Source organism: Solea senegalensis, linkage group LG6 (genome assembly GCF_019176455.1).
Source record: "Solea senegalensis isolate Sse05_10M linkage group LG6, IFAPA_SoseM_1, whole genome shotgun sequence".
NCBI lineage: Eukaryota > Metazoa > Chordata > Actinopteri > Pleuronectiformes > Soleidae > Solea > Solea senegalensis.
Window position 1 is genome coordinate 11904342 of NC_058026.1, and position 18317 is coordinate 11922658.

Consider the following 18317-nt stretch of genomic DNA (forward strand, 5'->3'; position numbering starts at 1 on the left):
TTTCTATGTTAAATCTAAGAATTGGGCTTTCTGCTGCTCGTTATATTTTGTGTTTTAGTTTACTGCACTGTATGACTCTGGCTGACATTGCCGGCTCATCTAAGAATAAATCTAGACTAGTTCAGACATGAACAAAAGCATCTTCACTCTCAGCTGTAGTTGAATAGCTGCCAGAAGAGAATAATTAGAGGGAAAGCATGAAAGAAATGGGTTGCAGAAGAAAAATGTTGAGCCAAAGGTGCTGAATTTCATCTGCTTTGCTGCTGTTTTTTGGAGTTATTGCTACACAAGAGTCGGTGTTATTTCGTTGGGAATGTTGAGTCTGCAACATCTTTTAAATCTCGGTTTTGGGATACTTCGATTTTCCAAACTCTCTCTCACTCACTGTTCCCCCTTCTCTCTTACGGCAGCCAAAATCTCCTACCTCTGACAATGGATATTATATTATTACAGCCTTTGTCAAATAATAAAAAGCATTGTGAATGATTTGATGTTGTGTTTGCATACATTTTTTCATGCACTGCCTACTTTGGTGGCAGCAGGATAGCTGGACATCATCTCTAGAGACCAACTTTATTTCCTGCAGTTGCATTTATAATTTCAAGAGTTTATCATGCAGAGGGGAGAGCCACTGTTTTGGATATTTGCACATATCCCTCACAAGTGACTGGCTTAAGCTGCAGCTCCAGATCAAGTAACTTGTATGCATCATTATTATTACCCACATGCACAGTGTGGAAACTGTTGTATAGCTGCGAAGTAGCACTGCAGTCTGTGAGTAAATTACAATATTTACCGGCAAATAAATGCTTCAACTCCTCCGGACACAGCTTTGTCCGTATGTCTGACAGAATCGCTCTCATTTTGGTCCATCAATACCTGCTGTGAAACATAGCTACAAACAATATGAAGATTTTCTGTGTAATTCATTCAGCTACCGCTCTACTGCTGATGCTAACATTGCACTGCCACTCAAGGGACTGCCTCATTTCTATGAGACGTCAGTAGGTCTGCTCTTAGATGCGCTGGTCCACCTTCCAAGATAACCTGGTGTGTCTCAGCAGCTTGATATTTATTATATCCCTGCAGCTCTGCTTGTCTCTGTAAAAGTCACGAGCCACTGCTTCAAGGCCAACTGCCAGCAAATCGCCAGCTGTCACTCTCTGTCACAGATTACCTTTCAGTCTTTCAGGGCAGTAATGGGTGAGGGTTTGACAACATTTTTAACTGCCAATGTGTCTTCAATATATCACACCGACCACAGACATGACATCCACACAAATGTGAATTTTCACAATTGTAAGAGGCATATAGTCTTTGTTGTGAATTTTTTGTGTGTGAATGAGTTCTGATAAAAAGTCTTGAATAGTATCATTATTATTATGAGATAATGTTTAATTATTATATAAATTATATATAATTTATATTAAATGATATGATATAAAAACTCTACACAAATAAGAAGACAAAATCTTTATTTTCACAATTTCTCAATAGCTGCGCTGTCAGTAATTAAATTCCCAACCGTACCTGTCTGCAGTGTAACTGCTTGATTGAAGATGTTTTGTTTTTTTATCTCAGTGCAACAATCAGTAACATGTCCATATGGAGAAACGACATGCTGCTGTTCTTTTCCTCTCCAATCACTTTATGAAACCCTCTTACATGTTTTCACTGCTGCCAGTAAAACTCATGTAAATGCTGCCTCACAACACTATTAAATCAGCCTTCTGTATAAGCAGTGCAGCCAAAAGGACTCCATTGTAAAACTAGCATAGCAAAATGAAATTCACTGGGGTACAAATTGCATTACAGTCTCCATTAGCCTTTGGCCTCATTTGTCACTGGTATGAGAGCTAAGTAAGTGCTAGCAGACCACTCACAGGTCACATATCCAATAGCAGATCTGTCAGCACGGTAAAGGAGGCCCTTAGTCGATAAATGAGTTGAAACCGAGTCAAGCGAGGACTTAAACCTGGACACAGTTGTGCGTGCATGTGGACATCTCTTCTTTTTGTCTCCTTCACTCAATCCAATGACCAGTCTGTTGATTGTATTGCATGTTTCTGTCTTCCTCATCTGCCCCCTGGCTTGACATTGATTGAATGCAGATTTACCCATTAAATCTGCAAACACAAAAAAAAGCAGGGAGTTAGATTTTGTGACTGACATGAATTAGAATGAGTTATTTTTGTACACTCAAGCATTTGGAACCTTGCTCATGGGCACCCCAGCCCTTGACCTGTCCGGATTTGAATTGGTGACCCTCCAGGTACAAGCCCAAATCCCTTCCTCTTGCCCATGGGCTGCCTATTTCACAACTTGATGTATTTATAATTGCACTCCACCATCTTATTTAAAACTCATGCTGGTTGTGGTTGTAATTTGGCCACAGTATGCATGTAGTTCCTGATAATGTCACTGCTTTGGTATATTTTCATACTATATATTATGCTCTATTTCTTTCAGTTTTGTAGTGTTGTTCAGCAGGTTTAAACCTGCAGATTTGGGGGTTTTGAATTCATCAAGGGGAATACAGCATTGTGTACAAAGAAGCGTACTTTGTTTTCATCCGTTGGCATCTTCAGTGCTAAAATCTCAATGCATAATATATTTGCAAAGCTGCAGTTTTCAGAGATCAGCTGTCAGTCACACAAGGTTTTCTGCTGATGAAGTTGAGTCTCTGTAGCTGATTCTCTTTGTCAGCCATCACTGCTGGTGCTAAATACTGTTTTTCTGCTGACAGAAGTGAGTCATTCAGCAAATATTGTTTTCCAGATTAAACCTTTGCCAACTATAATTTTATTTCCGGGTTTTAAATATTTTAAATACAAATTGCATGTCTCTTCTGTGCAGACATTTAATGTTTTTATACAGTATTATTAGTGATTAATATCTGCAACAGAACAAAAAGAGAGAACTGGCCCACTAACAGATTATTACAGCACATAAAATGCAGTGCACTAACAATTGGTGTCAAGCCTGAGGTGGGTATTATAATAAACTCTAACTATATTGCTAAATATTAATTAAAGATACTATATGATTATGGCCCAGTGGGGTCATTTGATGTGAAGTTGGTGGAGGAAAACAGAAGTTCTGTTTAACAGTGTTCTCAGCAATCCAGGGCTTTGAAAAGAACTTTCTCACTTTCATTTGGAGCATTTTAATCTGAAGGCTCACATTTGGCCTGTATCTTGTTTTGAGAGGCTCTATTCATTTTGAACCAGCACTTTATTTTATTTTGTCACAGCACTAGCTCGGTGCACACTGACTAGGCAAAGCTTAAAAAGCACTTTATTTATTTTTGAACATTCAAGGCACTTTAAATCTGCGCCTGCACTTTGCAGCAAACTTAGTCCTTCATCACGGTGACAAGATGGACTGAATTTCTTGCAACACATTGTTGCATTTTGCAATGAATAAGCCATACTAGTGTAGGGTTCTAAACTTTTCCAAAACATCAAAACTCTTTACCAAAATAGATGATCGCAATACATTTGTACAATAAATGAAACAATAAAAATAATAAAACATGATGATACCATTAGCACCCACTCTTCACATGTTGATGTATTTTACTTCCAGTTAACACTGATGCACAACAAACCCAAAATGTTTTTGTGCACTTGAATTATTTATGCTCAGATCATGTTCAGTTCTTCGCTGTCATGTTTTGCAGCTAAGAAACTGATGTTTTACTTGTGTGTGTGTGTGTGTGTGTGTGTGTTGCAGGTTTCTTGGTGTGCCTCCAGGCAGAGGCAGTTGCCCACTCACTGGCCCGCTGCACTTTGACCTCATCTACACTGACTACCATGGCCTGCAGCAGATGAAACAGCACATGGGGCTCTCACTCAAGAAACACAAGTTAGTGAATTTTATGTGTGTGTGTGTGCGTTGACTGCACTTGACTCCTGTTCTTCTAATCGTCCACCTGGAAAGTGTCTCACTGCTCTCACTCCTCCAGCCTCTAAACATCAATAATGTTGTTCTTTTCCTTGTTATCATGCCTTACCTCTCTCGCTGTACTCTGTAAACACAGCTGCTGGTTGCAATTGTTCTTCTTTGGCTCCATCTCAATTGTTACTTTTTCATTTTCATGTCTGACAACAAGTATTTGTGGCATTGTGCTAAAAAAAATTGCTGCCTTTTGTGCTGTTGAAGGGTTTCTTTGATTAGGACTTTTCTTTGAGCTGGAAACTCATAGTGATTAAATTGTAGAAGTGCCACATTTACAAGCATCTAAATCTGTGCTGTCCTTCAGCTCACAGTATGAGTGAATGTAGTATTTTGCCAGCATCACCTTGTGTTTGCTTTACATAGATGTATTTATTTTTGCACATGCTAGATAGTGATAGTGAATTTTGACCTCTGCATTTTACTGACAACTGTAGTGAACACACACACACGCTGAGCACAGGAGCATGGGCAGGACTTACCTGCGCCCGGGGAGCAATGGGGGATAGGGCCCTTGACCCGTGCTGGGATTTGAATTAGTGACCCTCCAGTTACAAGCCCAAATCCCTTCCTCTTGCCCACAAGCAAGGGAGGATTATTTCACAACTTGATATATTTATAATTGCACTCCACCATCTTATTTTCTTATTTAAAGGTCATGCTGTATGTAGTTCCTGATAAGGTCACTGCTTTGGTCCATTTTCAGTTTTGTAGTGTTGTTCAGCAGGTTAACAGCTCTGGATTCAGGGGGTTTGCATTCATCACATTATGCATTATGTTGTATGTTTCTGTTGTGCTGTCAGCAGGTCTCTTCATTATTTATGGTAATAAGGCGTTCATGCCTCTGTCTAAATTTAAGTGTCAAATTCACAAAAATATCTTATGTACTCACACCGGCTATGTTTATAAAAATTGAGTTCTGATTGGAATTTACAATTCCATCGTTTATGTGGACAAATTCAGCCGTCTATTTTGACATGCACAGTGTTGCCCTATTTCTCTGGAAGTAGAATCAGAAGAAGAAGCTTCACTTCTTTACTACACTTTTGTAGTAAACAAACGCTGCACCTGTCTGCCCGTCCCCTTGCTGTCTGTGTCGTTTTCCTCCTCTTCCTCGTCTTTCACTTTGTTTTCATCATGTTCTCATCCTTTTCCAGCTTTAACAAAATGGCTATAGGTCCCGTCTACGTGAATCAGACATGTGATAGCACCAAACCAGGAAGTCATGATTGGATCAACTGTTTATATGAACACTGATCCGAATGGCCGTGTCCGTGCCAAGCAGCCAGCCAGACTCATTTGGTTCATGGTAGAGGAAAAACGTATCATCTCTGTGTGTTCTCTCAACACTAGAAGTTTTCTCTACAGAGAACATTTAAAAAAGGAAGTCGATCTATTGCCACTCTTGCGATAGGTGTGCATGCACACAAAAATAGCATGCTATAGCTATTTTTTTAGATGTGACAATTCACACAGTTTATGAACATTGGCACACAGACCTACACCACACACACACACACAGAGTAGTTCTATACCCGTTTGCTGCCGCTTTCTGATAATGATCAGCCTATTATCACCGTTGTTTGAATGCATTCAAATGCTCATCAGGAGGGAGGTAGTTAAACACAGCGTTAGAAAAAATAGGTGTAAAGAAAGAGAAGAAAAAAAATTGTTTAATGAGAAACAGGATGGGAGTTTTTTTTTTCTTTTTTTCTTGCCGTTACAAAAGTGTGCTTAATGGCTTCTGGCACCGGTACAAACCCAGAACAATGAGGCCATAACAGTCATGAGACGAAGGCAGTGAACAAAATATTAATCAAAAATATATCCAAAACAACAATAAAGTGCCTCTAAAACCCCATGAAGCACAGAACATGAGTCACCCATGTTTCTTTAAAAGATCTTTCACATCAATGATACGACTGTGCCATTCATTTGATCACTTGGACTGCTGTTTCGATTAAGTCATAATAAGTATATGACGTTTTTGCTCTGTTCTGCTTGATACAATCACAAACCCTTTGATACAATCACAACTGGCCTCTACAAACACAGAAGCTTAGCAGTGGGGCAGTGAAGTGAAGGGGAGACTTGTATGAAGCACTGACACAAAAATAGGGGAAAACACTCTGATTGAAAATTCTGCTTAAGGCTCGTCTGCTCCTGTCTCCAGCTTGCAGCCGCCCTCTTTGCCCCACTGTCATCTTTCTTGGTCTAATAAATTGTCAGCCTTATCTGCCCCCTTCATGGGATGGCAACACTTGACATTTAACTTTCTTTGTTCTTGCTCCAATCATGAAGAAGCAACAATGACAGATAAAAAAGAAAAGAGCACACATATATAGATATAAATACTTGTGAGAGGCCGAATGAAAGTGTAACACAGGAAAGACCAAGAAGGTTCGGGAATATGTAGCAACATGAGAGACTATACTGTAGAGAGACAGAGACGTACTGCAAAACAGAGGGAGTCGCAGGCATCAAGAGTCAACACCACATATAAAAGGCTGCTCCATGTATTTTTAAAATCCAATTATGAGCAAGAGAAATGCATTACGGGTCGGTTGGGGACCTATTTCTCCAGCATACAACCTGTTTTGGTGTCTCCCTCTTTGTCTGCTCCTCGCGACACACACACACACACACACAATCCCACATTTTCCTCCGACGAGATGCCAGTCAGCCTGCAGTATGCACCTAATTGCTTGCTTAGGTCAGCAGTTCCCGGCTCTGTCATTATCACGTGGTGGCTTGATTTCTGCCTTCCTTAACAGGATGTGACTTCCAGTGCTTGTAAGAAATGGTTTCATTGTTTGCCCACAAGCTCACAGTCGGGGTGCAACACATGTGGAATTATATCTTTTGGGGGTTTTACATGGTTTGTTTTAGAACTGAAACAATTAATCGATTAATCGATTACTAAATCAGTCGACAACTATTTTGATGTAAAGATGAAGATTTCCGATTGTTTAAGCTCCTTAAACGTGAGTATTTTCTTAATTTCTTTGCTCTGGACAACAAATAAATCATTAAAAGTGATTTAAAAGACGAGACATTTGAGAACATCATCATTTCCAGGTTTGATGAACATCGCTCAACATTTTTTAAGGTTTTCTGATATTTTATGGACCAAACGATGAATCGATTAATCAAGAAAATAATCGTTAGTCGCAGCTCTACTTTGTTTGTTTGTGGAGAGGAGGACACATTTGCAGACACTTGACGCGTACCGAAGGGAGTGGAAGTTGATTAACAATGAAAATAACAACTCCTGAAGGTAGATAATAAAGTTATATGTTGCAAGTCAGGTAAATGTAAATGGGTTGAACACAGTTACCAAAGAACGTGGCCTCAAAGGGTTGTGCTGTTTACACTTTAACTCAGGTTGGTGAGTGGCAGTAGGAGCCCACTGGCCACTGTATTCCATCTAGCTGGACATTGAATGCAGTAGTGGACAACCCTTTTCCCAAATCCCCATAGGTATTAGAACAAGTCAATGTCATATCTTTTTATCTCTCGCTGCTACCTCTCTCTCCCTCTCTCTCCCTCTCTCATCTTGTTAGGTTACACCAATCTAGTTGAGCCCTCTGCACTGAACAGGATCATTAATCAAGTGCGCTGAGCTTTGGGGCCCTTCAGCTCCCTTTAATTACTTTTGTTTTATGTTCCCACTAACATCCACATTCATTTATTATGCCTGGACAACATGGTGCTGTCCTGTCTGATGCGTCGTAGTAGTGTGTGCGTGTGTGTGTGTGTGTACACAAGGGTGTGTCAGTGCATGTGCGCTGTCGTTAAAGCTGCTGATAGCTGATGAGACACAGTCTTAAATCACACCCACTCATTGTATAATAGGACGAGCATATTGATTTCCTCTGCATGGTGAATTTATTGCGCTGCTAGAGGTGGATTGGAGAAGATATCCAGGGGAATGCCCAAGAAATAATCAAAACAAACCTCCTTAGTAAGACATAAGATGATCTAGGGCACCTGCACTTTGGAGCCTGCTGACTCCGTGGGGACACATCACGAACAACTGCACATTTAAAGGAAAGAGCCGTCTACATGGCGGTAACGGTAGCTGTTTTTGTTTTGATTGCTGAGACTCCCTATCGCTTCATTAAGGTGAGATAATGATTCTTTACAACATAATTACTGCACTAAATTACTATTGCTTCATCTCCAATGGGATTGTTTGAAGATTCTATTTTTATGTAAACAATGATTTAGTGACTAATACTGTTACAGTGGCCCACAGACAGACAGACAGACAGACAGGCAGGCAAAGTCCAATTAAAATGAAAATACGTAGGTGCTTCACTTCTGACTAACTGGTGGACATATCCAGGTATCTATCCTCTGAAGGCTGGAAACTTGTCTAATGAGTTGTTGTGTGAAGCAATGCGGATTGTTCACCCCTCTGACCCAGTTTCAGGTCGTCCGTTTCACCCGAGTCAAGGTGCGAAAGAAGGTCATCAGGGTCACCTGAGAGACCGAGTCTGCTCTTGTGTGTGTGTTGGAGTTCACTTTTATTGTTCTATGTGTGTGACTGTTGATCCTTTGAGGTCAGAACACCATTGTACTGTAGGTGGCTGATAGTTGGTGTCTCAGTCCACCTCCTCTATTGAGTGATGGCTTCACCAGATTGACGTTGACGGCTCCCTTCACTCATCTTTCAACAGTCTTACTCTCTCATCATCAAAAGAGTGTCCCTTGTCCTTCAGATGTCGGTGGTTCTTCTGTGCCGTTCCAATACTTAAATGCAGTAGTTGTTTGTTTTTCCCCAATGTAGTGGTCATGAAGTAGAAGTACCAGAAAAACAGGATCATACAGAATTTAGTAGAGGTAGAAGCAGTTGGACGGACTGAGACAAACTGACAGCACAAGCAAACACCAGCGTGACCAAGTGGTGGAATGACAAGGAGAACTTTGAAGAACAGAGACGAAATACACAAGGGAGGCAAATAACTGGACACTTCTGGGCAAGGCAGAAAGGCGAACAAGACAGAGACAAAATAAAACAGAGAAAAGACACAAGGTAACACATAATCAATAATGGCAGACTCACATTCCAGGTCAAATTCCTCACATTGTTAGTATTACTCCACGATGTTCTTTACTGCCATTAGTGTCATTAGTCTAAGGTGTTCATAAACTCTCTCACCACACAGTACAAATTAACATCTACTGCAGTCTTTTAATGCCTCTGATCAACACTTAAACAGCTGCTCTGTCATATCTATAATCACTGGACTGTTCTTGGGTGTCTTTCCAAATGATGTTACTCCATAACATTTACAGTTTCCCTTGACTAACATTGCACCTGTTTTCAGAGGATAACGGCTTGTTCTGCTTTACAAAGTCTGGTAGAGACCAATGAGTAACACACAGTAACTACGCTGTAGCATCTAAATGATGGATGGAGGAGTGTTGCACAGTTTCTATGTGCAAATAACATTATAAAGTTGTTTTTGCATAAAATTAAACATTGAAAATGAATGTTTTTTTGTAATTAATAAATTGTCTTTCAAAGGATCTATAAACAGTATATGTACAAGGTTATCAGTGTATAATCCGTGCATGTGAACGACCTAACTTCGTTATTATCATACATGTCATCAGGACAAGAAAAGTTAAAGGTCATGTGGAGGAAGGCTCAACAATGAAACTAAAAACAATGGTATGGGGAGCACTTCACAAACTACAAAAGTCAACAATCACAAAGAGATACCAACTACCAAATAGAGTTTTAATGGACTCTAGCAGCGTTTCAGAGATTTATTCAAAGCATTTCATCCGTCCATTTCCTCATGTGGAGGGTAAAGTGGTAGAAAATGGATGGACGGACATCATATGTACAACCAAATTTTTTCCGTTAAGCATGTTCTGCCTCAGATACATGTTTTGCTCATACGGGGTTTAGCGTCTAAACTGTGTTGTCCAGATGCTTCTCCCTCACCACAGGTGAAACTTAAAAACTGTGGGTGACAAAGCACCACCCTGCCATATTCCTCTCATCTTGGAGGACTGTTGAGCCTTTCTGAGCAGCCGTTTAACCTAGATTAGCCCCATACTCTGATGTCCTGATAGATATTCAGCTCAGCTACTTCTCTGCTTATCCTCTCTTCTTACACTTTTTTTTCTTTTTCCCTCTCCCCCTGGGACCTCTTATCTGTGGGTAGCAACATTTTCACCATTTCAGAGCTGGCGGGAGGCTCTAGAGGAGACGGGGACATGGGAAATGAACATTTGTTTTTAATAATTTATCGTCAGCTTCTGTGGTCCAAGAGACGAAACGTTTTCTGCAGAATCTCATCCACGGTGCCTCAGAATAAAGGATGCATGAGAGATGGATGCATGTTTTTCAGATAAGTCTGTTTTTATATCCAAGCTTTAGTTCTGTTAATTTAAAGCTGGGCCTCTTTGAAGCTGCAGTCTGACGTACAGCTGTATCAAACAAGAATGGAGTGTCACCTTGTCTTGAATAAGACTGATGCCCTTAGAGGATTTGTTTTGTATGAAACTTCCTGAATACGAGTTAATGTGAAAACAAACACTGAAGAACTCTCGTATGCGACAGATGTCTTAAACTCTGGCTATTGAAGGTTAGAGAGACTGCGTCTGGTACTCCCAAGAAAGTGTGGGCTCTACATGGTTAACAGTTTCAATGCAAAGCACTTTATTAAAGATTCCCTTGTTCATTCAAAAGAAAAGTGCAGCTACAATGAAGGAAAGTCATACAGAACTTTTGAGTGTTTGATTCTGGATTAAAAATTTGCACCAGTGTTCAACAATTAAGGTCACATTATTTCTTGCAATTTATCCACTATGAATTTATCTTCTTTCTGTCTGTTTTGCCGGAAACAGAGTTTGTATCTCACGTGTGACGTCTTCCATCCAGGGTGAACAAGGCCTAAACTTTGGGAATGACTGATATCATGCACAATAGCCGCCCGTTTAATAATGCCATGCCTTAATTGCGATAGTAATGTGTACATTGTGATGTAAATATACGAGAATATCAGAAAAACAGAATAAAAAAACTATCAGAACTATCAGAAAAAATCTGTGCGCAGCTCGAGGACCAACTATTTACCAGAAAAGAGTTTGTGTGTGCTTTTTAATGAAGTATAGAGAGGCAATTGCCTGAGTGTTCTTCAGGCACTTGAGTGTCATTGCACTATTTCACATCACTCTTTCGTTTACACACACGCACACACACAAACACAGTTATCTGCCAGGAAAGAGTCTCACAGATCTGGCAGTGGACCCTTTAGCTCTTGTTAATCACTCCGAGCTCACGGACTGGCCAGACTGAACACACTCAGTGAGAGGCTCCATACTGAGCACTGGTGTGTGTGTGTGTGTGTGTGTGTAATTGTAAATGCGTGTTCATGCACCACTTCACTTACAGTTTTTCCTAATCTTTCACAAGCTCACTGCTCTATCCTCGCTCCTCCACACCTCTGTGATTTTTTGTTTCTTTTGCTTCTCATCTTCATGTCAAATCTCCCACGCTGTACTTTTCAAACAAACCTGCTGTCGCGTTTGTTCTTTTTTTGGCTTCTTCTCCATTGTTTTTCTTTTTTGACATATTTTCAAACATCATTTGTGACATTGTGCTAAATGCCATGACTGTTTTGTGCTATCGGTAGTTTTCTGCAATTGTGACCTGATTACTGTCTTTAAGACCTGATGAATGATGATTGCAAAGGGCCACATTTACGAACACGACTGTGCAGGTCTGGTTTTTGTTGTGCTTGCATACCTTGTGCTTACCAACAAAGTAAATTTAGCCAGCATCTTTGCACTGATTTCCAGGTGTGTCCTGCATGTCAGTGCAAGGCACAGACGGCTAAGTTAACAAGAAAAATAAAATTCATTTAGTTTTTATGCAGATTAAAAACATGTTTTGTGCTTCTGCCAACAAAATGTGTTATTTATCGAACTTAACAGAAAATAAGAAAGAATGGAGTACAGTGACAAATATAGCAAATATAAATAAAGTGCGTGAAATAAGGGACACTATGTTTACAGTATACTGTAAAGGCAGCTGATAATTTTGCATTTGTAAGCATTGCTTAAACCTTGGTAATACACTGTAATGTTTAAATTACTTGGATTAATCCAATCCAAATTTATTTCTATAAGACATGTATTCCATCATAATGCATTAATGAATATTCAAGTCATTCACAACACCTTATAGATAAATGTCACAAAGACATTATGAACTATAGTGTTGTCAGGAAAGCTGTAGTTAATGACAACTTTGTCAGTTTCACGTTCAGTCATAAACAATTTCGATTGTTCATACGTTGACTGTTGTCCCTGATATTTTTTGCACAGTCGACACAGCAAGGATGATAGACTCTTTGTCCTCTATTTTTCGCAGATGTCATATCCGGGTGATCGACACCTTTGGGACGGAGCCGGCCTACAATCATGAGGAGTATGCAACGCTACATGGCTACAGGACCAACTGGGGTTACTGGAACCTTAATGCCAAGCAATACATGACCATGTTCCGTAAGAAAAAAAACTCCTTAAATTGAATGTGTCGCGTGCACGCCATCGGTATAGAATATTTTATTATTTATATATTTGTTTCATAGGCCTGTTAACGTTCTGAGACACCCCCAAAGCTAATTCCTGAAGATATCTCCTTTACAGACTTTTCATCAGATCCTTCTGCATTATTCATATTATATAGAATGTACCAACATGTTGTTAAAACTTGTTATCAGCTCAAGCATTTTATATTACAACTTCTAAGGCCACAATTCTTGACAGCCATTCTGATATGATGCTGAAAAAGAGATGCCTATTCAGTGACATCTGTGACTTTCTTTGACAGGTCTGGCTTCTTATTCGCATTAATTTGATGCATTTAATGCAGCTATTTTCAGGAGTACCAAGCTGCATCTTGTTCTCCTCCTTTCTTTTTCTGTTTCACGCCACACAATGTGACTTATCTGCATTTTTCAAAGCTCATACCGTTGTAGTCTATGTCTTCGCCATTCCTGAATGTGAAACACTGGCTGCTTTTAGCTGTAGTGCATAGAGTCATTGCCAATTGGGTCACACAGTGCTGATTAAGCCTATCAGCTCTATGCAACTCTCTTTGTGTTTATGGCATTGTCTTGTTCTCTTGTCATTCCAGTGCTGTGCCAAGGCTGAAGCACTGCTGCTACATAGCTTTATAAAGTAGAAGGGTTAGAAGCATCCTCAAAAAGATACAGAGGTGGATGCTAATGCTAAAAAAACCCCATCCTTGATGGGATAAATATTGCAACTGGGTAACAGAGGACTGGGGTGGTGCAGAATGTAGCTATGACGGCAGTGTTTTGGTAATTACTTTGGCATTGGCACACTTTAACTCTGCTCTTCTCTCACATTCATTGCTAACCAGTGTCGTGCTCATTCAGCTCAAGCTGTCACTCAACAGCCGGGTCATTCTGACATCTGTGGCTAACTGTTTCACACTGTACTAAGCTGCAATGTTTTGTCTCAGCCTTTATCACAGGATGTCAGGTGCCATCATTTTTTTGCAGTTACTAATGACTGTACCTGTGAAGATACTTTGAGCTTTGAAAAAGTCATTCTTCAAGAATAAGTAGCAGAAATGGAAATGTATTGAAAAAACAAACGATGAACATAATGCACAGTTGTTTTAACTTTAAATACTTAAGCTTAAAGCCAAAACTTAAGAGATATTTCATACACCCTGTACAACTGAAATCATCCAAGCCCCACAGCAGCTATGTTTATGAGAATCAGCGTGTATATTGTCATAATGTCATTGTTAGTGGTGGCAATAACAGCAATAATGATTCTGCCATTTAACCAAAGCAAACGAGAATGCAATACTCCTTTTTTTTGCTTCACCCCTTTTGTCTGTCACTCAAAATTCTTTCTCCCCCTTCTCTTGTGCATTGCTCTCTATTTCTTTTCATATTACCCTGCCTTTCCCTGTCGCTTACATGCATACACACATTCAGCTCACACACCAGACAATTCATTCATGGGTTTCGTTTCGGAGGAGCTGAATGAGACCGAGAAGAGGAGCATCCAGCAGAACAAAGTCAACAACATGGCAGTTGTGTATGGAAAAGAGGCCAGCATGTGGAAGGTACACACAAGAAAACACGTGTTTGTTTTTGCTGCTGCATATCCTGGAGCTGTCTGAAAGCATGTATTAATATACAGTTGTATAGTAATTAGTGAATATTATTGTTGTTAACATTTTGTGAACTGCTGCCAAATGTTTCTCACACAGTGAAAGTAAAAGATACATGCATTTGCAGATGAATGGGAAAATACAGTATAAACAACAAATACATGAACATTATGATACAGTATGCCCATGTACCACTCTGTGTATACGCAATACCCATGCATCTGTAATGCCTGTAGGGACATGTTTTACAACTGCATGCATATCCATAAACAAATGTTTCAGGAGTACACACAAACAGTGACTGAATATATTTTATATTATTAAAATATATTATATGTGTTATTATATTTACGTTATATATTATTATATTTATATTAGTATTTATATTATTCAACTAAAATGAGGAATGAGTTGTTTCTCTGCCGATGATAATGAATGCAGACTCTCTCGCTCTCTCTCTCTTTAATGTTAAAGAGTGTTAATGGAAACGTCTAGTGGCAGCATTGTGTGCCTTGTTTACAGTTCAGCGTCATGTCATAGCTCATAGTTTGCACACAACTCTTTTAGTTCACAGGCAGTTTTTTTTTCTTTGCTTCCTGTACATTGTAGAATGTCCTTTAGTTTGTTTTCTGTCTTTTTTCCTTAACCAGTATTGCTGTATTGTCATATTTCTCATCGATCCACATTTGTATCTGATTGTGTTTTGCTCTTTCACTCTTCTTCGTTTGTGGCCTGCCATTGTGTTTGGATGGATGCACATCAGCTTCAGGTAAGAGCCTGTACATTAGAACGTTTCCTATGTCTCACAGCCAAAATAAAGGAGCACACACACACTATTAAACTCTAGACGTAGTCTTATCACATCTGATTTTAGGAAAGTAATTCCTGAGAAGCTACGTGTGACAGTACTTGCAAATGTACTGCCTTTACCCGTCAGTGTCACAATTTTAAGATACCTGAGGTGGCATTGGATTTTCCAAACACCTTAAGGCACTTGTATACTTCCACTCACATGTGGCAAAGTCCACGTCAACTTGCGTGTCTCCTAGCGCATCACACATCACACATCACACTTCACGTCGGGGTCCTGTACAGTGTAGTATCTCACTTCACCATTTTTAAAAGTATTTTCCTGTATTGTATATGCTTTTTGTACGTGTTAAAGGACTGTGAAAAAACAAAGTGCACGGCGCAGAGAGCACACTCAAATCCTGCCGGCCAGCTTTCAGGCTGTTAATGCCGTAACTTTGTGACATCACAGATGTGACACACACACACACACAGAAGAGGACAGTCCCCCTAGACTAGGCCCAAATCCAGACTAAATGGAGGCTGGCTCAGAAGAGTTTGGATATCAGGGTAACGCTATGTTGAGAACAAGAGAAGAAGGTCTCTTTAATCACTGCCAAATGATAATCCCAACAAGACAACTTCACCAAGGACTGCTTTATAAACAGCTCACAGTTTACTGCTGCATTTTCCTCTGCATTTTAGTCATCAAAGGTGTATTTGGACAATCAGGAAATACAGGGGATTTGTTGTTTGAAACTAAGCTGTTGCTCAACTTTTAGCCTCGGCTATATATACTTGCTTTACACCTTTTCTGTGAATCACTGACTAACTCATGGTTACTATCTTGTTAGTTCTATTGGTGATTATTTAGTGATTGCTCCCGGGACAACAAATGCGTTAAAAAACAACAACAACAGACCTTTGTAGGTTTGAAACCAGTCAGCTAGAGACATTGATGAGTGTTTCAAACACAGTGTTTGGACAAACTATTGGAGCTGAAGCTCAGCCAGTGACATTTTTCTGCATAAAAAAATTATCAGGTGCCAGCTTGAAATGAGAAGCCTGTTTTTTTGTTGTTTTTTTAAGTCACAGACCTGCCTGTTTTCATTGCTATCAACATAAGTAATATGTGAAAACAGAAAACTGTGGCAACAGCATGGAGAGTGAGGCTGAGGGTGAGAATAATTCCTCTTGTCATATGTCATCATATCCTTCCTCAACATTTTGATGTTTCGAAAAACCGCTTTCTTAAAACTGCAGGAAATGAGGTGAGCCATAAAAACAAGCACAGCAGAACATATGTATTACCGTTACTAATCCAATGCGTGCCGTGAGTGTAAGCTCGGGTACGCATGTGTGCACACACACACACACACACTGCTGCAAGTTCTAGAATCTGTGCTCTACCACACATTTCTCCTGCTAATTCATGTTGTCTGCTGCACTTAGCGCTTGAGCTAATCTCCTAATTGGCTGGGAAAATCCTCACAGAAGAAGTTATCGATCGCTACCGCCTGCTATTAAGACTGTGGGGGTTCCACCACAGAGCAGGGATACAGTAAGCTTCTTAACACTGGACAGTCGGTCAATACTGTGGCCCAGGGTTATGCTCCTTTCATGTGATTCAGTTTTGAGTGTTAGTTTATGCTGGTTGATTTATTTGTTTTCCCTTTCAACGTTTTCAGCCTCGACTTTGAAAGTGTGACCCTTGGGCTCTTTCACATGCAAATATTTTATTCTTACATTGTCTGGAAAACTAAGCCGAGGCAAATGCACAGCGATGATTAAGCATCGCACACCTCACACCTACTCAAGGTCCATCCATTCATCTTCTACCGCTTTATCCTGCACATGAGGGTCACGGGGCCTTGGTGCCGATCCCAGCTGACATAAAGCGAAAGGCGGGTTAAACCTTGGACAGGTCGCCAGTCCATCAAAGGGTCACATACAAACAACCATTCACTCTCACACCTACGGTCAATTTAGAGTGACCAATTTTGCCTAATCTCCAAATGTGTATGATTTTGACTGTGAGAGGAAAGCATAGAACCCGGAGAAAACTCACACACAAGGGAAGACCATGCAAACTCCACGCAGAAAGGCCTACTCAAGGTCTAACAAACAGCATTTCTGTCTCAAAGTTTATTTATCTGTGTCCCCATTATCAAGTGCATGATTTCTTTATGTAAAAACACAATCAAAATGTAAATATGTAGAGCAGAAGGTGAGAGAATAGAGCATTAACCAGTTGACGTTCTGGTTGAGAGTAACTGCACTGTGTCTGTGGAACTTCACCGTTGTTAAAAGTAACATAACACGCATTTTTCCTTTTTTGATTTTTCGTCGGCTCTGTCATGATGAACGTCTAAATAACGCTATTACTGCCTTGATCTTATAGCTGGTACCTGGCTAGGGTGTGTGTGTGTGCATGTAGTGCGTAGTGTTGTCAAGCGTGTTTCTCATGAGAGCGCCTGATTCTGAGGACTTCAGGTCAGCAGTCCTGATCTTACAGGCACAACAAGCCCTTTAAACATTAAAATGACTCCAATGCTGTTAAGTTTGGGTCATAATAGCTCAGCTTTAACCATTACACTGACCAGCACAGTGATATTTTGTGTGGACATAAGATAAAAAAAAGAAAAGAAAATGCATCAATAAAAACTATTTGTTTTCACATGTAAAATGTGTTTTGTATGACAGATCCACTGCAGATGTAGTCTTAGATGATGACTCTCTATTTGTTCTTCTCTGATACACTCTTGCTCTATAAAATCTCCTCGTCACTTTTACCCCACAGCTCACTAAAACCATTGTTTTCCCCCCCCTTCTCGCTCAGCAGGGTAAGGAAGGTTTCCTGCAGATTCTCCACAGGTACATGGAAGTCCATGGCACAGTCTATTATGAGACTCAGAGACCTCCGGAGGTCCCAGCCTTTGTGAAGAACCATGGCCTGCTGCCCCAGCATGAACTGCAGCAACTGCTGCGTAAGGCCAAGGCAAGAGGCTATAGGAAATAGCATTTATACACATACTTTGTGTCTGCTGAAACGCAAACTCTGCGTTTGTGGATTGTTTAGAAGCAAAAATTACAAGAATTGTTGTTCATTTCCATTATTATAGAGTACAATATGTTTTGTTTTTTTCTAGCTCTTTATCGGATTTGGTTTCCCCTATGAAGGCCCCGCCCCTCTTGAAGCAATAGCCAATGGCTGCATTTTCCTTCAACCCAAGTTCCACCCACCGCACAGCTCTCTCAATCACGAGTTTTTCAGGGGCAAACCCACTTCCAGAGAGGTAAGCGCTATACATTGTGTACTCATCATTGCTCAGTCACCACTGAGAATACTCTTTTTTTACGGTTTTTATATATCGTGAGGAAAATTAATGCA

The 18317-nt window shown here is 40.1% G+C and overlaps 1 protein-coding gene across 3 annotated transcripts in view; it reads left to right on the forward strand.

The window, feature by feature from the left end:
- Positions 1-18317, forward strand: part of LOC122771420 (alpha-1,6-mannosylglycoprotein 6-beta-N-acetylglucosaminyltransferase B-like) — an 89224-nt gene that overhangs the window by 63436 nt on the left and 7471 nt on the right. For 2 of the 3 annotated variants that reach the window (XM_044028984.1, XM_044028985.1), the window contains exons 9-14: positions 3736-3867; positions 12353-12486; positions 13959-14089; positions 14901-14906; positions 17766-17924; positions 18076-18222. In XM_044028984.1, the coding sequence (XP_043884919.1) occupies positions 3736-3867; positions 12353-12486; positions 13959-14089; positions 14901-14906; positions 17766-17924; positions 18076-18222 (709 nt within the window). The remainder of the gene's footprint in view (positions 1-3735; positions 3868-12352; positions 12487-13958; positions 14090-14900; positions 14907-17765; positions 17925-18075; positions 18223-18317) is intronic. The other variant, XM_044028986.1, reaches the window with a different exon arrangement.